The sequence below is a fragment of the Podarcis gaigeae genome, assembly GCF_964106915.1.
Source record: "Podarcis gaigeae genome assembly, chromosome: 3".
Lineage (NCBI taxonomy): Eukaryota > Metazoa > Chordata > Lepidosauria > Squamata > Lacertidae > Podarcis > Podarcis gaigeae.
In genome coordinates, this window is record NC_139680.1 from 82,067,150 (window position 1) to 82,090,776 (window position 23,627).

General features: G+C 40.9%; 1 protein-coding gene across 2 annotated transcripts in view; it reads right to left on the reverse strand.

The window, feature by feature from the left end:
• Nucleotides 1-2,614: 2,614 nt before the first annotated feature.
• Nucleotides 2,615-23,627, reverse strand: part of RMDN2 (regulator of microtubule dynamics 2) — a 36,197-nt gene continuing 15,184 nt past the window's right edge. For both annotated transcript variants that reach the window (XM_083732645.1, XM_083732646.1), the window contains 6 exons: nt 19,956-20,031; nt 19,236-19,313; nt 9,724-9,822; nt 8,806-8,859; nt 8,634-8,714; nt 2,615-4,844 (listed from right to left, as the gene is read on the reverse strand). In XM_083732645.1, the coding sequence (XP_083588771.1) occupies nt 4,791-4,844; nt 8,634-8,714; nt 8,806-8,859; nt 9,724-9,822; nt 19,236-19,313; nt 19,956-20,031 (442 nt within the window). In that variant the 3' untranslated portion in view covers nt 2,615-4,790. The remainder of the gene's footprint in view (nt 4,845-8,633; nt 8,715-8,805; nt 8,860-9,723; nt 9,823-19,235; nt 19,314-19,955; nt 20,032-23,627) is intronic.

The following is a 23,627-nucleotide window of genomic DNA, read 5'->3' on the forward strand; positions in this document are numbered from 1 at the left end:
ACACGTTTTAAATGCATGGAGAGTATGCAGCTACAGTATATGCACTTATCAAGATCAATAGGGACTATGTGAACATTGCACTGTGTAATAATATCAATAGCACCCACAGATCTCCCCTTACTGGACCCTGCAGTATGAGTTACTTTGAGTGGTGATTTGGACAAAGCAATAATCTTTAGCCATAAAATAAAAAGATGGCTAAATATCCCTAAGCTATATTTATTTCCATTAATAGAACACTGGCAAATGACATGTGTAAGAAATGCATTTTGCCAAACCCATAAATGCTGTGTGAGAGCAGTTAACACATGCCTTTGTATGACTGACATGGTAGATTGCTTCCATATCATATGGTAGGAACTTTTTCTGCCAGGGGAGTATTAAAAAGCACAAAATGGGTTTTATTCTGCAATTTATTGCAGTCTGCTTTCTATCATCGAGTGTAAATATTTCAAACGACAAGACCAGTTTCCTTAGAGAGTGATATTATGTTTCTCCTCTTCCTGATAATGGGAGCTTTAAACAGAGCCATTTATAGCCATTGTTTTACTATCTTTTAGCCTATGCAAGTTCCTAGGACAACTTCAGAATATGTCACAAGAGGAGCTATGCTAAAACAGCCTATGCAAATACCATGCAGCAAGAACTATGCATTTATCCTATGATTAATAAAATATAGTAAGCATTTTTAACACTCTACAAAATCCCCACATGTATAACATCAGCTCCCTTGCATGGCCCATGTGGTATAGAGAAATGGTCTAACTACTAAATAAACTGACCATATAAAGTAAACACGAAAGGAAAAAAATAATGCAGACCCTTTACTTTTTTATATCTTCTATATACCTATATACACACACATGTGCACAAACGCACATAAACATATGTGTAATCAGAGCACATAAGGATGTGGAAGTCAAGCAACCTTTCACTGCAAGATACACTCAAGCAATGCGATATTTGAGCACTTTTACACTATTGGAGTTTGGGAATTATGGCTCTTCTTCCTGCCCCTGGGACTCTTCTGTGTCAGGTATAGCTTACTGACAAGCTTGTGGTCACTGCTGAGTGGTTTGCCTGTCTGCCTGGCATAAAAACCACATACTAAGTCACTCAAAACTTGGCTGGGTAGCTCACAAGTTTAAGATTACATTAGGTTTGGCAATAAAGATGGCAGGGAGGCAGAACAACTTTGTTTTCTGGGTGGCTCAGCAAATAAGTGGTTCAGATTATTTTGCTCCTAAGGGAAGGAGAGCGGTACAGCCTGCATATTAAACGTGCATAAGTGAAATGGTGCTGGTTTGTTCCTCCCCTCCCCCTTTTTAGATGTGTTTTGTGGCTAAGCCATCATCCCCAGGAAGCAAAATCACACAGAAAGATGACACAAAATGGATGCCAGAAGCTTCTGGAATGTATGGAAAATAATGCTTGCTAGCTTATTGTAGCAAGTCTCAATTAGCTGTGAGAACACTAACATCATTGTGTTAAGCATAGAATATAATAGGGAACTATTTTCAGCGTTATGTAAATATGAAACCTATCAGTGCCAGAATTGTTTGTGGCTTTGAGCAGTATTTGTAAAAGCTATCTTTAGCAAGCTACATATGCAAATCGGCCCCAGCTATGACAGGCAAGTCAGCATTAGGAAAGGTGGACTTTCCCTACTTAGTATTGTAATTTTATGTTGTGAACCGCCCTGAGATCTATGGATAAAAGGCGGTTTACAGGAGACAGCTGTGTATGCACCATGTTGAAAAGCATGTTTTCCAGATGCCATAAAGAATCATCGCAGCTATCATTCACAGCACCCTTAAACTACAGTTCCCAGGATTGTTTTTTTTTTTTGGGGGGGAGTAGGGATGTGTGTACAGATTATTCAGCTAGAGAAAGAGATGAGACAGGAAGTCTGCATATTCAAGAAAATATTCCATATTCTCCCTTTCTAAGCAGTCATCCCTCCAGAAGGTGACTGGGAGGAAGCAGAAACAGTAGGCATGACACAAGCTTGGTTGATAAACCAAAACAGAAGCAATCAATAGGAATGTGGATAAGAAGCAGAGTGCTGAAGGGGAAAATGGGCCTTTAAAGCTATATTTCTAAGGTTTGGACGTTCTGGAGTATGCACAATTTTGTTGTAACACCATCTCCGCTATAGGAACACCACCACAGACGGGATAATAAAGATTTACAAGGGCTGCCATCAGGACCATCTATTTCTCTTGAAAGATATCAAATATGTGAATGCATTCATTTAGTAAGATAGTTGTTGCCTACGGAAGACAAAGTTTGATGCTGTGAAGTCTGAAAGGATTATCTAATCATAGATCCAAACAAGAATTGGTCAGATGCCCAGATTGCAACAAATTGCCTGTATTAAACTGTTTATATAAGTGGATTTGGGCAGGTGGGAACTGGGAAGGGGTGAGGACAACTGAGGCTTCACTGCTATGACTTGAAACTCTCCAGACTCTTTATGCTGCCCATGTTCAGTTCAGGTTCCTTCTCCAATATGCATAGACTTTACATTCTATCAGTTGTTCACCAGAAGCAGTGCCTTGAAGCAACTCTCTTTGCCACAATGCATATAGAAATATACGACCACAGCAGGCAATTCCATCAAATCTCATTTAATATTTCAATTTCAGAGGTTTCAAGAACAGCATAACATGTAAATTCATGATTTATAAAATATTATATTTCTATTTAAAATCCAGAGATTAAAATAACAGCCTCAAAGAGCAATTCTCCCACAACTTACATACTTTCCAAGAGAAAAGGGAAAAGAACAAGTCCACATCAAGGCAATGAAGACTAGCTTCCTAGTCACTCTCAAGACGATTAATGACCATCAAGACATCCATTGTCAGCAGTGGATTTTATGTTTGGAGATTCCTAGCAAAGTCTTAAAAATTAATACTAGTAGAAATGTGTTTAAAGAGACAAATGCATGATTTCAATGTTCCAATTTCCTTGGCGACATTCACCTAAGGGCCCCAATGCAAAACTTATTCATTGCAGATTAAGCCTGCACAGTGGTACCTCGGGTTACAGATGCTTCAGGTTACAGACGCTTCAGGTTACCGACTCCCCTAACCCAAAAATAGTACCTCGGGTTAAGAACGTTGCTTCAGGATGAGAACAGAAATCATGTGGCGGCAGCGCGGCAGCAGCGGGAGGCCCCATTAGCTAAAGTGGTACCTCAGGTTAAGAACAGTTTCAGGTTAAGAACTGACCTGCAGAACAAATTAAGTTCTTAACCCGAGGTACCACTGTAAAAGGAATGAGGCGATCATGGATGTGTTCTGCTACAGAGAGCCCATGAGTATATGTTGCCAAGAAGCAGCAGCAGCATTTAAAACTAAAACCAATTCCAGAGTTAGCTGCACTTTTTTCAGCCCAGTCAAAACAGGGCAATGCCTGAGACATATGGTGATGCTTTAAGTTGGTGTTGTGCAGTCACAAATAAGGCTTCATGTGAACCAGCCACCATATGGAGAATTGGGAGTGTTGGCATGCCTCAACAAACCCATCTGAATAGAAGTCTGGGGTGGCATTCAAGACAATCCTGCTTAGCATAAGAACATAAGAAGAGCCTGCCAGGTCATAATTCTCAGTAAACATTCACATGATTGGACTCCACTGGTGGACTGATAATTCTTTTACAGCGTAACCAACAATATGTGGCTGAATGGGTGTCTCGTGTAAATAAATGTCTTAATGCAGGCATATGACACCTGCTGCACATGAGTAACTGCTACATTCTTAATGGGCTTGAAGTAATCCAGTCCAATGACTTTTTCCCCTGGGGTTTCAGACTTCATTAGGGTTGGGGAAGAAATTAGATTCAGTTCACATTTAAAGGGGAACATACCGAAATTGCACATTCTGGAACAATAGGAGAATTGAAACACAGCCATCCTTCAAAATTAGCAATTCTATGAATTTTGCAGTGCAGTTTTCCAACTGCACAATATTTACAAAAATGCATATGTTAGGAGAAAGTGTGCATAGAAACAAGTATTGGTTAACAATAACATACATAAATGTATTGGGGGAAATTGCTTCCAAAGGTATGGATGTCAGTCAAAACTATGCATACAAAATTGTGTTTATGAGAAGAAATTCACACTAAAATGCTGGCACTCTCCTTCCCTTAGAATTTAAGGTACCGCTCTCCTTCCCTTAGTATTTAAAAGTGGAGCGGGATCCTGCAGGGTGCTGCCACAATGTGGAAAACTGAATTTAAGACCGGAAAAATGAGAAACTTAGAAAACTGAAATTGACAGATCCATCTGTCCCTTGACTTTATTATTGGGATTGTATTGGGATTATTATTGGGATTGTACCCAGCAGTGGCTTTGTAGTAATAATGGAAAACGCTTCTGCTTCTACACAAGAGGCACCTGTTTTTTGCCTATCCCACCCCTATCCAGTGTTCCATACCCACTCCCCCACCTGCCTCCTCAAAAGCTGCTCCCGTGGGTTGGGAAACCCTCTGAAACATTATGGGATAGGCAGAGGACACAACAGTAGGTAACTGGTGAATCTGGGTGCATCATCTTGTGCAAGTGGATGTGCTTTCCACTAGATCAAAGCCAGCCTTAGATACAGCCCTTTGGTATTATCTCAGCCCTGTTTCCCCAAATTCTAAGCCTTCCATGGCTATAAACCCCACTGAACTCCACAAAACCCACATACAGGTGCTTTCAGAACTCGGATCTGCGTTCCCAGATGCCTTTCACAGTATCATTCAAAAACATAACGAAAAGTGCTTGTTGTTGTTTGGTTCACAGTTTCAGTGACGGAAGCAATGTTTCTAAATCTTCATCAGCCTCTTTATCCTAAAAGAAAAAAAGGACATTGCATATGAAGAACCACCCAGAGCTTCTATACCCACTGCCAATTTCTGCATCAAAACAAGGGATTATTTTCAGTGTTTATGGACTGGGAAAACATAACTAGTTCATTCTTCCTTTTAATCATTATGCAATAGCTAAGTAGAAAGCTGAACAAAGGGTGGGGGGCTAACCTGATACAATGATTTTCCTTTCCAACTTCCTCCTGCATTGAAGTATTCATTACATTACATTCTAACGGATACTAATAAAGGTTTTCATCCTCCAGTCATCACCTTTTGGAAGACTTTAAGTGAACCCAGGCACTCCTGTGGCTTGAAGTTTGTGACTTACATTATCATCATTTCTAGGCCCTTCAAACCAGTGGTGTAGCGTGGGGGGGGTGCAGGGGGGGCCCGGCCGCACCGGGCACAACATCTGGGGGTTAGGGGGCGCAAATCCACGGGTTAGGGGGCGCAAATCCATGGGTTAGGGGGTGCAAATTACTTGCCTTGCCCCGGGTGCTGACAACCCATGCTACGCCACTGCTTCAAACACAGATATTTAGAAGTCAAATATAGTCTACTGCAATAGTTATGATTATTTCAGATCGCATTGCATTTTGATGTATTTGGTGTCTCCCACAAAGTCACTGTTCTACAGTTGCAAAGCTCAGTTTGTCTGCATATGACTATTTCAAATGGAACCCTGTGGGTGTTATATCTCCAAGCAGCAAGTTGTCTGTATGATGTGGCTCCACAGCAGCATGAGGCACTTCTGAACACTGCAAATTTAGTGACGCTATGGCTGAGGACACCAGTACTGCACAGGCACTTGCATGGAGCAGTTGCCTTGGTCTTTTGGAGCTGCAATAAACTGGTTCTATTTAAGCAGTATCCTACAAAGCCAGGTATATGCATGAATTAGTCTTCAGTTTTATGCAAGGTGTATTGGGCTTGATTCCCAGTCACTGTACTCTGGGAATCACCAGTCCCAACCGCCAGACTGATGGGACAAGGCACACACAAAGATAACTGGAAAAGGGTTTAGCCCTGCAATGTTGTTAACACTCAGTGGGCACTGATATTTCGGGATCCATTGACGAAAGCTTCCTGGCCAACAGCAGATAAGATGATAGGAACTGAACTCCCACAGTGAGTTCATTTCTAGCTAATAGCAAAAAAGATACACAGAAGAGGCAACATGCTGTTTGATGCAAATCTACAGCGACTTGGTAGTTTCGTCATAAGAAGAAGAAACAATGGAAAGAGATATTGACTACTTTTAACTCAATGTAAAACAAGGAGGGGAACAGAAGAAATAGGCCTGGTTCAGATGTCGACAGGATGTTCAAAACAACTGGATCAGATGTCATTGAACGCTGAGGTATAAGAAACAAATAAATCTCCTCTGCAGCTGAGCAGAGAAGAGGAGGGAGTGTTCAAGCTCATTGCTTATGTTCACACAAGTGGCGGTTTGTTAGAGTAATCTCATTACATCTGAGAGTCAGTGACCCATAATGGCTAAGAATGTCAACTATTAGCCAGGAAACTGCTATCTGAAGCCTCACCTCCGCTATGATATCATGAGATGGCCTTAGGTAAGCTACTTTCACTCATCCTTGGTCCTCCCATCCCCACTGCAATATGGGGAGAATAATACTGGCCTGTCTTACAAGAAGAACATTCTGTAACTAAAGGGTCACTACTGAGAAGACCACATTACAAGCCCTGGTAAGCTGGAGAGATAAAATGCAGAGCACCCTGCAATACACAGAAAAACCCTAGGAATTAACAACTCTGTGGACACATTAAAGTCTTGGAGACTTTTGAAATGTGCCCTGTAGGATTAAAGTGCAGTATAACAGATTTAGGATAAGTGTTAGGAAACCTCATAGGAATTCTATAGCAGAATGAGCCACTTGGGAAGGATATGAAATCTCAAGTTAGGCAGACAGAGCTGTGAAGGACCTCTTAGTTTATCTTGGAGCATGAACTGGACTGGAGATCTGGGAAGACTTCAGAAATCTATCCAACTCCATAATTAATGTGTCCACACCAAGCTTTTGCTTGATAGTTCTTTCAACAATATTAAGACAACATAACCAAACCAAGAAATTATGTATCAGTGCCTTGAAAGATATTTATTGTACTCATTGCAAATCTTTGCCAAAATACTGTCAAGTAACAGGAAGAGATGCCAGACAATTTCCCCACCTGAACCTGCTTGCAGCACTGGTCCCAAAGCTTGCACTACAGAATTCCACATTTCAAACTTCTTGCGTAAGTAAATAAGATATAATTTATCTGAATCAAGTCTTCCTCCTCCCTGCAAAAAAATACCACCCATCTTATATTTAAGTGCATTTGTAGCACGTTTTGCATGGTGGGCCTCTGATGTTGGGCTTCGTAGCCTTAAGGAACGCTCCACACTGCTTATTGAATTGCCTATGACAATTCTAATGCAGAACTTCAAAATAGACAGTCACAGCTCATCTGATCAGTGTGACTAACTGCACTGCATGCCACCCAGTTCCTCATTAAAATAAGCATCACTATTATGATAGTCCTCTGTTTAAACATAATTTCATCATATTAGTTTTTACTCGATTTATGCAGTTTCCATGTGTTACTGCAATCAGTCACACTGGGGATGTCACAAGCCACCTTCTACTTTGCATGCAACTGCCATATTTCATAACGATTTGGGCCCGGGACTTCTCTCTCTTTTTTGTTTCTAACTGTTCCTCTAGAGCACTAGAGGAAGAGGAGGTTGGGGACTTGTGGCCCTCCAGATATAGTGGAGCTACAACTGTGGCAGAACTTGACCACTGGCTGGGGCTGACAGGGTTTGGGAGTTAAATATTTAGATGGCCACAATCTTTCCCATTCCTGCTCTACAGAAATAAAAGTACAACGTACCATGAAGCTCTCCTATGCAGCACTCTTTAAAGTACATGAAAGCAGCAGAAGACAAGTACCACCATACAGACCCTGAACTTCATCATCTCGACTAACAATAGCATGGAAAAGACCTTAATGATTCAGGCTATGATACATGACTGTATCATAACATCCCTAGGTGACTGATGAGGCAGCAGAAACTGCTTCCAAAGAAGGCACCCCCCTTTTGTGGAATGCTCTCCCTAGGGAGGTTCATCTGGCATCTTCATTATATATCTTTAGGTGCCAGGCGAAAATGTTGCTCTTCAACAAGGCCTTCGGCTGAATAATAGTCTAGGTAAAGGTAAAGGTACCCCTGCCCGTACGGGCCAGTCTTGACAGACTCTGGGGTTGTGCGCCCATCTCACTCAAGAGGCCAGGGTCCAGCGCTGTCCGGAGACACTTCCGGGTCACGTGGCCAGCGTGACAAAGCTGCATCTGGCAAGCCAAAGCCGCACACGGAAACACCGTTTACCTTCCCGCTGGTAAGCGGTCCCTATTTATCTACTTGCACCCGGAGGTGCTTTCGAACTGCTAGGTTGGCAGGCGCTGGGACCGAGCAGCGGGAGCGCACCCCGCCGCAGGGATTCGAACTGCCGACCTTTCGATCAGCAAGTCCTAGGCGCTGAGGCTTTAACCCACAGCGCCACCTGCGTCCCATATAGAATAATAGTCTACAGCCTTTTAAATGTGTCTGTGGGAAGGGGGAGTTTATTGCTTTGTTGTTTTTTCTTTTAGATATTTATTTTTTTATCTTGCATTTTTATCTTGTGAACTGCTCTGAGATCTTATGATGAAGGGTGATATACAAGTCCAATAAATAAATAACATTTAAATGGGGCTTCAGACGCACCTCTTTGGTGACTGACAGGATTGATAATGCAGTGTCACAGAACTTCAGCGCATTGGTCCTCTGGCCAAGATCTTTGTAGCACTGGATAGGAGAGAGGAGGGAAAACATCACAATAAGTTAATAGAAATCGCTGCATTATATTAAAGGAAGAGAGCAGACTAGTTTCACTTACCTTTGCCAAATAGACATAATTGTGTTTCGAATATCCAGGGCGTAGTTCTTCAGCCTGACCAAGAAGAGAAAAAGATGAAGAACAGGACAGCAAGAACACCAAAGTCAATGGAATATTTATAATAAAGCACAAAGATCCTCTTAGAAACAGTGGCACTGTTAGCCCTGGACTTAGGCCTAGGGGCTACACCACTTGGTGGTGGTGGTGGAATATCTGCCAGGCATGCAGCAATAGCAGGGGACAGAAAGACACAGCACAGTAGGAAATGGTCAACCCAGCAGCTGAGGCTGCATCTGCTTGCCACCATTAACCCAAAGTGTGTGGAACAAAGAATGTCAGGAAACTCAGCCACTGAGGTAACACATGTGGCATTGTGGGACCCATGGGGACCCAGACCCAGTGAGGGGGCACTTGAGGAGGTGAATAAGTTAAATTAAAATGGCCCCAGTTTCAATGAGGTGGAGGGCCACAAGGCAGTTTGCAGCTCAAAAAGCAGGACCAGCGTGGCACTGGGTGGATGGTCCTGCCCATCTATTCCGGGCAGAACCTGCAAATTACAGCTTGCAAATTGCACAATACATCATGCCAGGTTTCTTTCAAACAGGATCCTATTCACAAGCCAAAAGCTCTAACAGGTGCAACTTTCACATAAACAGCTCTCCATATGAACCTTAAGGTGTTTTACACTTTAAGCAGCCCAAATCCCAACAAACGCTGACATAGCAGATGAATTAAATTTAGTTTAGGCAGATGCGTGCAGTTACTCCTCTACAGATATTATTTCAGAAATCTTTGGCCTTTAGAAGAGCTTTGAATTTATAGCTGCCGAGAACAACTTGTTGAGCAAATTTCTTGAACACCAGCCACTTGGTAGGTGGGCTTTTGCAGAGAAATGAGGGAGTGGGAAATAGTATCTACCTTAAGAAAATTCTGCAAAGCTTCATGAATTGTTGAAGTTGGCGGAGTCCCAAAAAGAGCAGCAGCTACTTTTTTCTCAATCCAAGACAACTGAGCCACCTTTGGAAACAGCAGGAAGAAGGGGTGGAGAGAGTGTTGTTTCAAAGATGCTTTTAGGAAATGAAACAAAGTGTTGTTTTGCAAGCCAATTACCATAATAAACTATCTTCAAGAAAAACAAATTAACCAACCCTGGAAAAAAAGCTCCATACTGGATCTACTCAGTTGTACAACTGGTTTCTATGGGTGATACCCAACTAAACAGCATCACTAGCACAAGGACCTTTAGTTGTGCAATGAAACGTCTACATCCTCTCCTCTCTCCAAACACCCACTGAATCTGTTCCAGGGGTTCCCCCAACAGCCCCTGGTGCGTATTTATAAGCAGACATGTGGGAAGGGAAAAGAGTGGTTATAAGTTCTTGCACTAGCAGACCTGTTCAGATTGATAGTGTCTATATTTTGCAAACCACTGAGAAGCCATCTTGGCATTCAGTGGCATATAAATAAATAAATAAAATATTTTCACAAATAAGCAAAATGGCCACCACTGTATCTCAGGATACACTCCTGAGAAAAACGCATTTATTTTTGGTCTAAAGGGGGGTGGGGGAATTTAAAACAACACCATGGCACACCAAGAATCCACATTTAAGAAGTCCCAGTGAAGACAGTAGAATTCACATTGGTCAACATGGACCATGTGTATACAAACACACATATTCAAACTTCACCGTAGATGTGTCATTCAAATTCTTCATGTGTTAGTGGTTTCCTCCCACCCACAAAGAATACAGTTCCCTACAACTATAAACAGGTTATGTAAACATATTTTGTTAGTTAGTGGAATGACTTGCAAATATACTTCTAGGATGAAAACTATCATCACATAGGAAGTAGCAAGCACATAGACCTCCCCGCCTCACTCTCAAAGCCTCTTTCTACTTTCTTTCTTAAGGGAAATGCTACTGTCCTTTTTAATTTTAAAAAAACCAAATAAATGGACTCTTCAAACTTTAAAATAAACTTCCCAACAGTTTGGGGTTGTTTTTTTCGGTAAGGCCTGTTGTGGACAAGCATTAGCTCTCTTGGAAGTGGAGGAACATTTGTGCATTAGCATCAGTTTCAGCTAATCCAGACAAAGCATATATGGCTTGACAGAAGAATAAAATGAGGGGAAATGCGGCTTATATAATATTCATGTGGACCACCCAAATTCCAATATACATACACTCATAGTACTGTACACTGATGGATCCCACACAAGGTTCAGCAGTGATGTCACAGGACTTCTAATTTTTCCATTGTGGAATTTATAATTAGCTGCTTAAAACCTGTGGCTTGAGCTTAGAAGAATGAGATGTGTCTGGCACTATATACAGGTTTCCTTACAAAATTTAATAAGAACTGACGCTGAGGGTTTCAGTTTCATTTCTGGCTGGCTTAGGGTTTGGTTTTCACTGCTCAACAAGCCTTCGTACCCAAAAAAGGAACTGCTTGGCTTGCCTCTAGTACCTTTCTATATATAATCTCCAACAAAATTAAAGGAACACCAAAAATGAATGATGTCAATTGCATACAGGGCTTTCACTTTCTATTCTAGCCCCTGTTAAAGGGAAATATGTCCAGAATAATTTCTAACACCTTTATAAATGAGATTTCTCAAAACAGGCCTTTTGGGGTTTTCATTATTAATACAATATTGCCAGATAGAGAAAGTCTAGGAATATCCTTTCTTGCTCTTTAGAACAAAAGCCATTGTACAAAAATAAATGCTTCTTTTTATATCAGAGCTGTACATGTTACAGTGGTACCTCAGGTTAAGTACTTAATTCGTTCCGGAGGTCCGTACTTAACCTGAAACTGTTCTTAACCTGAAGCACCACTTCAGCTAATGGGGCCTCCTGCTGTTGCTGCACCGCTGGAGCACGATTTCTGTTCTCATCCTGAAGCAAAGTTCTTAACCTGAAGCACTATTTCTGGGTTAGCGGAGTCTGTAACCTGAAGCATATGTAACCTGAGGTACCACTGTATTTCTTTGTCACATTTGTATCCTGCAGTTCCTCCAAGGAGCTCAGGGCAGGATTATCCCTTTTTATCCTCACAAGACTTCTGTGGAGGAAGCTTGGCTAAGAAAGAATGTGACTGACCCAAGGTTATCCAGGGAGCTTTGAGGGGATGCCAGTGAAAACTGTGATGGAACAAGTGATGTGCAAGTAAACAATAAATTATTCCACTACTACAAAGAGGTGGATGTGGCAGTGGGGTTTACAGAAACCAAAAAAACCCCATGCAAATTCCCAAGTAGTACAATTTTGTACTTGGCCTCAAAGTAGCCAAGACAATTTTCAAACTTGGGTCCTTTCTGGAAAATGCCTTATTATTACATTATTCCCCCCACTATTAGGCTCAGTGCAACCTAACCATACTTCTGAGAGGTAGGTTGGGGACAATTTGCCCAATGCCATCCCATAAACTCTCTATATATAAAGCGGTTATTTGCCCCCATCCAAACCAAACACCGTGATCATGGTGTCCTAATGAAAGCAAATGTATTGCAGCCCACACTAGTGTCTCTGAATCAGTTTTTTCCATAGTTGCTCTGAATCAATTGTCTGCCTATGCAATTAACATAGTGTATGGAATTCTGCTTCCCTGAGTTTTAATTGATCCCAGATTTCATCTAATTCCTTGCTTCACGTATATTTTTCTCTCTTGAGATATTCTGTCTAGATTACTTGATAAGAGTAAGATTATTATCTTTTTTATATATATAGATATTTATTAAAGATTTTTATAAGAAAAAAGCATAAATAACAAACAACAATGCTTATGTCATACACAAAATTCCATAACTCATTTGGACTTCCTCACGTCTCCCGCTCCCACTTACATTGTTAAAAAGTTTTTCCAGGCAAATTATCATCTTGTTTTCAGTCTTATATCCACTCATTTAAATATGATCAAATAGTTCTCCCAAAGGATTTGTCTTTTCCTTAATCTCACTTATCATCTAATTTCAATCTAGTTTAGTGGTGGCCAATTATTTATGATCAAGCATCCTTCTTAACATTCAATCAAATTACAATATTTTTGTAAATAAGTTTTAAATTTCTTCCAATCTTCTTCCATCCTTTCTTCTCCCAGGTCACGGATTCTGCCGGTCATCTCTGCCAGTTGCATATAGTCTATCAGCTGCATCTGCCATTCTTCCAGTGTGGGTAGATCTTGAGTCTTCCAGTTCTTGGCAATAAGTATCCTTGCTGCTGTTGTTGCATACATAAAGAATGTTCGATCCTTCTTTAACACCCCCTGGCCGACAATACCCAAGAGGAAGGCCTCTGGTTTCTTGGTGAAGGTATACTTAAATACCTTTTTCAGCTCATTATATATCATTTCCCAGAAGGCCTTCACTTTAGGGCAGGTCCACCAGAGGTGAAAGAATGTTCCTTCATTTTCCTTACATTTCCAACATTTATTATCAGACGAATGGTATATTTTGGCAAGTTTAACTGGGGTCATGTACCATCTATATATCATTTTCATTACATTTTCCTTCAAAGCATTACATGCAGTGAAGTTCAGCCCTGTGGTCCACAACCTTTCCCAGTCCTCAAACATAATGTTATGCCCAATATCCTGTGCCCACTTTATCATAGCAGATTTAACCAGTTCGTCTTGTGTATTCCATTTTAACAGCAGGTTATACATTCTTGATAGTACCTTAGTCTTTGGTTCTAACAGTTCTGTCTCCAACTTCGATTTCTCCACCTGGAACCCTAGTTTTTTGTCATTTTTAAAAACTTCTTTAATCTGGGCGTAATGTAACCAGTCTCGCACTTTATCCTCCATTTTCTCCAAACTCTGCAATTTCCAATTGTCACCGTCTTTTTCTAATATTTCCCAATATTTTGGCCATTTGGCCTCCATATTGGGTCTTTTTCGGGCCTTGGCTTCCAGAGGGGACAGCCACCTCGGAGTTTTGTTTTCCAATAAGTCTTTGTATTTTGTCCAGACATTAAATACTGCTTTCCTGACAATATGGTTCTTAAAGGCCTTATTGATCTTAACTTTGTCATACCATAAGTATGCATGCCAGCCAAAAGCATTGTTAAAACCTTCCAAATCCAACACATCAGTGTCTTCAAGAAGTAGCCAGTCTTTTAGCCAGCAGAAAGCTGCGGCTTCATAGTACAATTTTAAGTCTGGCAGGGCGAAGCCCCCTCTTTCTTTCGCATCAGTTAATATCTTATACTTAATTCTGGGCTTTTTGCCCTGCCAGACAAATTTAGAAATATCTCTCTGCCACTTCCGGAAACACTCCGTCTTGTCCACAATTTGCAATGTTTGAAACAAGAACAACATCTTTGGCAATACATTCATCTTAATAGCAGCAATTCGGCCTAACAAAGAAAGCTTCAATTTTGACCAACTGTCCAAGTCTCTCTTAATTTCAGACCAACATTTTTCATAATTATCCTTAAATAGACTCAGATTTTTTGCTGTTATGTTTACCCCTAGGTACTTTACTTTTTTAACCACAGTTAGTTCTGTTTCTCTCTGAAACCGTTCTGACTCTGTATCTGTCAAGTTTTTCCCCAACACCTTGGTTTTCTGTTTATTTAGTTTAAATCCCGCCACCCGACCAAAGTCTTGAATCAGTTGTAATACTCTTTTTGTACTAGATTCTGGCTCCTGCAAGGTCAAGACTAGGTCATCTGCAAAAGCTTTAAGTTTATATTGTTTCGCTCCGACCTGAATCCCTTGCACCAACCGGTCCCCTCTAATCCTATTCAAGAGCACCTCCAGGACCGAAATGAATAACAGAGGGGAAATCGGGCAGCCTTGTCGTGTACCTTTTTCAATTTTAAACTCTTCTGTAACCACATTGTTAACTATCAATTTAGCCTTTTGTTCTGAATATATTGCATCAATCCCATTTTCAAAACCCCGTCCCACTCCCATTTTTTTTAAATTCCCCTTCATAAATTTCCAAGAGATATTGTCAAAGGCCTTCTCCGCGTCTATAAAAATTAACACTGCTTTTGTATTTATGTTTGTTTGCAAAAGTTCCAAAATGTCAATGATGTTCCTTGTGTTGGCAAACATGTCTACCTGGGAGAAAGCCTGCCTGATCTTTGTGAATTACTTCATTTAAGACTCTTTTAAGTCTGCTTGCCAAAATATCTGCAAATATTTTATAATCCACATTTAAAAGGGAGATGGGACGGTAGTTCTTAAGTTGTGTCTTCTCAGTTTCCGATTTTGGTATCAATGTGATGAAGGCTTCCTTCCACGATTCCGGCGCCTTCTTTCCCTCCATAATTTCGTTGCTGACCTCCATCAATGGTTGTATCAGATAATCTTTCAATGTCTTATAATACTTGGAGGTCAAGCCGTCTGGCCCTGGAGATTTGCCCAATTTCATGTTCTGAATGGCTTGTTCAATCTCTTGTCGTGTTATTTTGCTGTTCAGGAGTGATCTATTTTCTTGTGAAAGCTTTTTAAGTCCGTTTTTTTCCAAAAATTGTTTAATCTTAGCCTCATTCTGCGGCCCTTGAGTATAAAGTTTTTTGAAATATTTCTGAAAACACTTTCTAATCTCCACGGGGTTCTGAATGTTTCTTCCTTCAATTTCCAAGTTTGTGACTACGTTTAACTTTTGTCTCTTCTTCAACTGCCAAGCCAGCAGTTTCCCACATTTATTTGCTGATTCGAAAGTTTTTTGTCTCATTAGTTTGATCTTCCATTCTATTTCCTGGTTCATCAGTTTGGAATATTGTGCCTGATGGAGTTTAATTTCTCTCAGAATCGGCTGTGACTTCGGATTCGATCTTAACTTCTTCTCTAACTCTTTGATTTTCTCCAAAATCTTGTCTTTCCTCTCATTTTGTGTTCTTTTTTTAACAGCATTCTGTTGTATCAAGAACCCCCTCATCACAGCCTTGCTTGCGTCCCAAATGATTCTTTTTTCCACCGTAGTGCTCATGTTTATCTCAAAATAGTCCTTCAAAACTTTTTGGGCCTTCTTGATGATCTCCTGATCTCTAAACAAATTGTCATTCATCTTCCATCTAAAGGAACCGGTTGGTAGAAGTGTCAAATCCATTTTCAATGCATTATGGTCGGAGCAGGTCTTTGGGCAGATTTCCACTTTCCTGACCTTGGGTGCCAGACCTCTAGTTATCCATATTTGGTCGATTCTTGTCCAAGTCAGCTGGGCTTCAGAGAAGAATGTTCCTTCTTTTCCCAAGGGGTTCTTTGTTCTCCAAATGTCAATCCAGTCCATATTGTCTGTCATTTCGAAAAAGGTCTTTGGTAGTCTGCCATCTTTCGTAACATTTTGGCTTTGTGACTTATTCATGTAAGTTGATACGACTCCGTTCATGTCTCCCATCATAATGATGTTGTCATAGTCCAGATACTCCAGCATAGTCTCATGCAACTTCTTATAAAATTCCGATTTTCCTTCGTTTGGTGCATAAATTCCTAATAGCAAAATCTTCTCTCCTTGGTGTTGTATTTCAATTGCCAAAATTCTTCCATGTTCATCTTTAAATAGAAATTTGGGTGACAGGCTCTCTTTTGCATAAATCACCACGCCTCTCTTCTTTACTGTGTCTGAAGATATAAATTCCTGACCAAGTCTTTTATTTATTAACACTTTTCTATGGAGCCTAGTCACATGTGTTTCTTGTAGGCAAATAATGTCCAATTGTTCCTTTTTTAATATATGAAAAATTTTCCTCCTTTTTTCCGGAATATTGCAGCCATTTATATTCCAACTCAACAGTTGCAGAGACATCCTGGATAAATCTGGTTATTTTTCTGGGAGTGGTACCTTATTGGCTGGGTCTTCAGAATCCGAGGGTGCCGGTGCCTCTGGTGCTCCTGGCCCTGGTGGTAATTCAAGTCCTTTTTGAAGGTCCTCTCCGTACACGTTTAGAAATTTGTCTCTGTCTTCCAATGTTCTAATTTTAATCTTCTTCCCTCTGAAAGTAAACGATAATCCTTGAGGAAAGTCCCACCTGAAGATGATTGAGTTGCTCCTCAGCAGTCTTGCTAGTTCCAAGTACTCAGATCTAAGATCCAAAAGTTGTTTAGGAATGTCCTTGTAAATTTCAGTTCTTTTGTCCAAGATGTCCAGTGACTTTCCGTAGTGCAGACCCAGGATCTTGTCCCTTTCCTCCTTTGATCTCAATGTTATCAAACAGTCTCTGGGTTTGTCTTTCTTTGTAAGTCTTCCAAGCCTAAAAGCTGATACAATTTTAAAGTCTTTTTCTTCTAGGTTCCAAAACTTGGAAAATATTTTGGTCAGAAACTCAGCTAAGTTGTCTTCTTCCACTTCTGGGACCGACCTAATCCTTAAATTAGTCTCCCTGTTCCGTAATTCAATCATAGAAAGGTAGGTCTGGTGTTCTCCTACTTGTTTACTGAGTGGTCTCACCTCTTTTTCTAGCTTTCCAAGTCTTTGGCTAGCATCTTCAGCCAATTTCCGATTTTCACCTGTAGCCTCCTTCAATTCTCCAATTGCTTGTGTATTCTGTGCCACTTGTCCAGTTAATCTATTTAGACATTCTGTGTTTTGATCGATTTTAAATGTTTGCTCATCAGCTTTTTTGTCCAGGGATTCAACTCTCTATTATCTTCAGTGTTTTGGCTCCTTTCCAACTTGGATATGAAGTTCTCTTATCTTGGATACCATTTCAGTCTCAAAGTAGAGTGATGTCCGAGGTAAAGTTAAATAACATGAAACAGAGATGCTACTCATAAATTGCATGTTCTCTTTTGTGAAAAGAACAGGAAAGTCTGGCATATTTATGTCTTTATTACTAATGGCTTTCAGGTCCAAGCAGAAGTATGCTTGGTAGATTTAAAGCTTACATCCTTTTTGAAAAGATACGCAAACACTAAATATGGGTATGAAGAAGAGAATACTACTGCTACCTTTTTTTATTATTCCACTACTTTTTAGAAGTCTAAACCTCAGTCCTGCAGTCTAGTTAGGAGCTGGGGAAGGTGCAATTATCTTCCCAGTATCTGCTCTGGGCATTGAAGGCACTCAAAGCAGCATAGAAACACAGTACTCTGAAACTTCAAGTGGAGAGGTGAGCTAGGGCTCATCTACGTTCGTCAGAGGGAGACAGACATCTTCCCAGGGCAAGGAGGACGGTGGGGTCTTGGTCCCATATTTGTCAGCCTCATCATGCATCCTGCCCTTAAGCTTTGGAACCCCAGCTTCTTCTTCCAGATCCAAGTTATTGCCTCTTCAAGTGCATGTTTAGCACCTACTGCTTTGTGTTTTGTTTTGTTCTAGCAGTTGCAACTTGCCCCCTTGTATTTTCTTGTTTGCTTGGATTCTGCTGTTTTTATATTGTATTCGATTTTGTCCCTTTGAGAATTTTGAATTGAAAAGAAAATGATCAATCCTCTAAATAAAATAAAACAGATCCCCTGCCACAGGCACACTTTACAAACTTCATTAGGATAGACTCAGAGCCATAGCTGTCAACAGTCACTTATTTGGCGGGAAACTCCCTTATCCCAGCGCCGTGACCCGCTGCTGTCCCTTTTGATGATGTCCCTTAAGTTTCAAAGGAAGTAGCTCTGCTCCCTCCCTCCCTGCCGGCCAGGGAGGAGGGAGGCTCCAACTGTGTTGCTTGGCTGCCCGCCCTGCCCCCCTCCGGCCTCCTCTCACCAGCCTCGGCCCCCGGGAGCCCCTCCGCACCGGGACTGAGGAGCCTTGAGAGGAGAGCGAGGGCAACCATAGAGAAAGCAGTTCAGAGAGAGGAGGAGGAGGCGGTGGAGGCGCGGGCAGGTGTTCCATGGGCTAACCATAGAGGGGGAAAGCGGAGGAAGGACCGCAAGTGCTTTTCCCATAGATTTGTAGTGGTAGACTAACATAGATGGTCTTATCTGCGGGTTTACTTCAGGCACTATTCCCCCCCCCTTCCTCCCACCCCGCCTGATGGAACTGAGAGCTGCACATGGAGCACGAGAGAAAAGATACAGAAAAGATACAGTAGCTTGGACTTCATTTTGCGCGAAAAGTGGTTGCTGCTTGTAGTTATTTTATTGCAGTGTTTCATCAGCTGGTGTCTTGAGCAGCAACAAAGGGCTAAAAACTGGCGCTGCTCTCCCAAATTATCTGGTCCCTTTTAACTTCGTATTTCAGCCGGTTGACTAAAATCCCTTATTTTGGCTGCTGGTCCCTTATTTTTGAGGCTGCTGGTCTCTTATTTTCAAATCTGTAAGTTGACAGCTATGCTCAGAGCTCAGTGGCAGAACTTTGCATGCAGAAGAGTCTGGATTCTGTTGCCACTCAGTGGAGAGCATACTAGGCTAGGTGGCATGGCTCTCAAACAGAAAGCTTCACACACTCAACTCCTCTCGGAAAACAGAAGTAAAATTGCTCAAATTTAAGTAAGCTTCACAGGGCTTCTGCTGAGTAAAAGGACTTGGGGATCACTTACTTCATAGCACCATCTTCCAGTTAGATAATATAAAAAAGGGTCTTGCGGCTTAAGCTCAATAGCTTTGTCTAGATGCTCCTGTAAGAAAGAAGACCAAAATGAACTTTCCTTTGCCTGGCTATAGGCTCAAGTTCACAAAGTGGACCATTTCCCTTTTGTCCTGGCACTCTGTAAATATAGTTGTCCAAAGTCATATTTGTATCAAGAAGAAGCCTCAAACAAGCATTATCCAACACACATGGCCTATTAACTCTAAAGTTTAGAATACAACAAGTAATGTCTTCTCAATAACCAAGTAAGGGTGAAATACTGCTTTAATTAAAATCAGTAGCAGCCCTGCATTTAAACTCCATCAGCAGTGAATCAACAGACACAAGCAGACCTCAGAGTGTTAATGTAAACCAAGAGTAAATGAGGGTTGTTTTTTTTATACAAACACATAATTATGCACTTCTTTCCCTATCTCATGCTGTTCTTTGGAAATTCAGACAAAAATTGAACGGCTGGTTCACAAAGTCCTACTTAAATCTTCTTCAGTTTGAAAGCTACTTCATTATGTCTGGTAGGAGCATACAAAAATAATCTCATCTCCTCAGCATAATCCTGGCACTGAAGCATGCCCCCCAGGCAGTTACTTTTACTCTAAACACTGTCTTCAAAGCTGTCAGGAGGAAGTAATTTAATAATAGCAGCAGCTTAACAAAGCTACCAAAAACATACCTTAAAGAGATAGCCATTCCTGATTTTGTTCTGCACACTTTCAAACTGAGACATGTAGCCACACATCATTGCAAACCTGAACAGGAAGCAGCAAGGAAAGAGACAGAAATATCAAAACATTGATGATCATTTTAATCACAATAATGCCAGCCTGGCTAAGATCCTCATGTGAGGAAAAGCACAGAGGCAAAACCAGTTTAAATGCAGCTTGTAGTCAAAACTGACTAAAGCCCATCCAGATCTTTTAAGCAAAGCTGTAATGTTTAGTCTATTATTTCATTTAAGCCTTTCGATGGGCAAAAAGTACTAAAGAATTTTAAAGTAATTGTTCAATAATTTTCAGTACAAAAAATAAAGGAATAGTGTTTCATTTTAGAAGAGGCATTCTTTCTCCTCTCTCTCACAGAGACTGCTGTGACTTGTAAGGGCATAATCTAAAAACAAAGAAGGGTTTCTTTCTTGTTCAAAACAATTGCTTTGTTCGTGTGCAATGCAATCTGAAGGATGTGGACTAGTTAGAAGTCAGTCCCATTAAGTTCAATAAGACTTACTGCTTGAGTGTCCTTTGGACCATAGCCTTAATCGATTAATCAGTAACTTGTGAGTAAATGTGTAGATCCCATATGCCAAGACAAAATAACTAGAAGTGTGGGGTATAAATTGTTCATCTTTATATTGTCTGTCATGACCCTGATGGCTTTGAATCAGTTTTGACTCCAGCTGCTTTTATACACTATTCAAGGTTCATACCACAAGTGGCTTATGACAGCTGCAACAAGAGGGAGGACATCTTTCTCATCAGTATGGATAGAGCAGTGCATGGACAGCGCAACACAGATTTCAACTACTCTGCATTTTCCTTATGCAGAATAAATTCAGGGTATCCTAAAAGAGATGATTTATGATGCTATGGAAGATCTTTCAAAACTGGCATTTCAAATAACAATAATGAAAAGTGTTGGCAGTCCTAAGCAGGAAAGATAAAGGAATTTCAACTATTTGGATGAGAAAAGGGTACTACAAACTTAAATTCCCATAATTTGCAGAAATGCAGGCAACATTTTCTCTCCAAAACCCTTTGGCTCATTAGGTGCTAATCAGATAAACTCAGCATACCATAGCTAAACGGATTGCAGCTAGAAAAGAAAACAATGAAATGCAAACAAGCTAATCCCAGGTTTTCACAGTATCTCCAAGTCTGTGCGTGACAAGGGAAGAAAGGTGCTGGGTTACACTAGTTAAGGGTGATACTTTTACATGTAAAGGCCTTTCTAGACAAATAACAAGCTGCTTATTTTTCTCGGTGCAAAAGTCACGCTAGTTGCAATCGTATCTGCCCCCAATAAGAAAGGGGGGAGGGAGCCTTTGAAGGGGAGGTATACATTTGCTGCACATTTGCTGCACATTTGCTACACCCTTGTAAATAAAAAGCAAGTTCAAAGATACAGTGGTACCTCGGGTTAAGAACTTAATTTGTTCTGGAGGTTCGTTCTTAACCTAAAACTGTTCTTGACCTGAAGCACCACTTTAGCTAATGGGGCCTCCTACTGCCGCCACACGATTTCTGTTCTCATCCTGAAGCAAAGTTCTTAACCTGAGGTATTATTTCTGGGTTAGTGGAGTCTGTAACCTGAAGCGTATGTAACCTGAAGTGTCTGTAACCCGGGGTACCACTGTATATGTGGCAGCATGGAAGAAGGTAAGTACAGAAACAAACTACATTTCCATTTCAGGGAAAGAAATTAGCCAGGGGAGCAGGTAGGAGAGGTGGAGGCTCAGGGAAAGAAGCCAAGAGAGTTTGGGAACAGAAGAGCAAAGAAACAGAAGAAAAGATCTGTGTTTAAAAAGGGAACACTGCTGGAAGAAAAGATGGTAGCATTACTGGCATTTCTCACTTAATTTTTCATTTAAAGAGCTACATGAGTTTTGCTGTTCTTCAGGGGCACAAACTTTAATTACTTAAAAAAGAAATTTTACCCTAAAAACACACACAAAGAGAAAATGACATGGCTGTAGGAAAGGGCCCTTCTGAGAATTAATGCTAGAAGTAATGTCACATAAATGTCTCTAGATGATACCTATTTATTTGTTTATTAAAATTTTAAACCACCCTTCTTTCTAAAGGAGCCCAGGGCTGCAAAACAGTAAGCGACAAAATATGTTAAAAACCTCTTTTTAAAAATTGCAACACAGATGCAGAACGAAAAAGATCTCAGCTCAGGCAACTTGTTGGGAGAGGTACTGAAAGAAACAATAGAGACAGGGCCTTTCTATTTTGCAAGGGAATGAAATTCCGAAGGGTAGGTGCTACAACACTAAAGGCCCAACTACTACACTGTGCAGAAATTATCTCCTGCTAAGATAGTATCTACAGGATACTAAATGGCCCTGGCCCAGTATACCTGAAGGAGCGTCTCCACCCCCATCATTCAGCCCGGGCACTGAGGTCCAGCACTGAGGACCTTCTGGTGGTTCCCTCACTGTGAGAAGGGAGATTACAGGGAACCAGGCAGAGGGCCTTCTCAGTAGTGGTGCCTGCCCTGTGGATCACCCTCCCAACAGATGTCAAGGAAATAAACAACTATCTGACTTTTAGAAAACATCTGAAGGCAGCCCTGTTTAGAGAAGTTTTTAATGTTTGGTGTTTTATTGTGTTTTTAATATTCTGCAGGGAGTCGCCCAGAGTGGCTGGGGAAACCCAGCCAGATGGGTGGGGTATAAATTAATTATTATTATTATTATTATTACTACTTCTACTACTACAGGAAACTCTCACCTGCAGAGCATAGTGATCACTTTACGTATACCAGGGGTGAGATTATCCAACCTCAGGTATCTTGGTCCCAAGCTGTATAGGATTTTAAACACTAAAACCAGCACCTGTGACTGACAACGCTATAATTCTTTCAATATTGACCCCCCTCACCTTCCACCCACTATTTCACAATACTTCACAATTTGATGTGGTCAGATAGAGGGCAAAAGCTCTGCACTATCAAGTTCTGACCCCTGATCTACTGGTTCATAGCCTTAATGAATTGCTTCAGTTAGTAATTAGATTCATTAAGAAGAGTATGACTTACTTCCAAGCATAGGATGCGTAGGTTCTGACTGTAACCCTCTAAATTTGCTGCAAGCAGTAATTAATTAATTTTTTTAAATGCAACTGAGCTATGGTAGAATGGCGCAACTAACAAGCAGGGAGAAATCAAGCTGGCAAGTTTTCTAACCAGGTTGCAAAACCTGATTAGGCCCAGTGAAACTGGCTACAGCATAGATCAAGCCTTTTAAGGTGAAATCCAAGGGACCTTCAGACTGATCTGTAATCATGTTTACTCAAATAAAAGCTCAGCTGCAATCTGGTGCTGTGCGGAAAACATTTGAAAGCAAATTATTTTTATTTCGCAATTGCGCTACTTCAAAAACTGTAAGAACCACACACAGGCACACACACAACACAGGGTGCTAAAATGGCATTGAGGAGCACAAACTATGCAGCATCATAGTGTACATACAAGGGTGTATGTGTCGCTACCAATAAAGTGCAGAAAGGGGAACACTGCCCACATGGCTATGCCACACTAACAATGCAGACAGAACATACTGAACTAAGCATACCAACTAAGCATTGCACATCCCTGAAATGTAGGTAAAGGTAAAGGGATCCCTGAC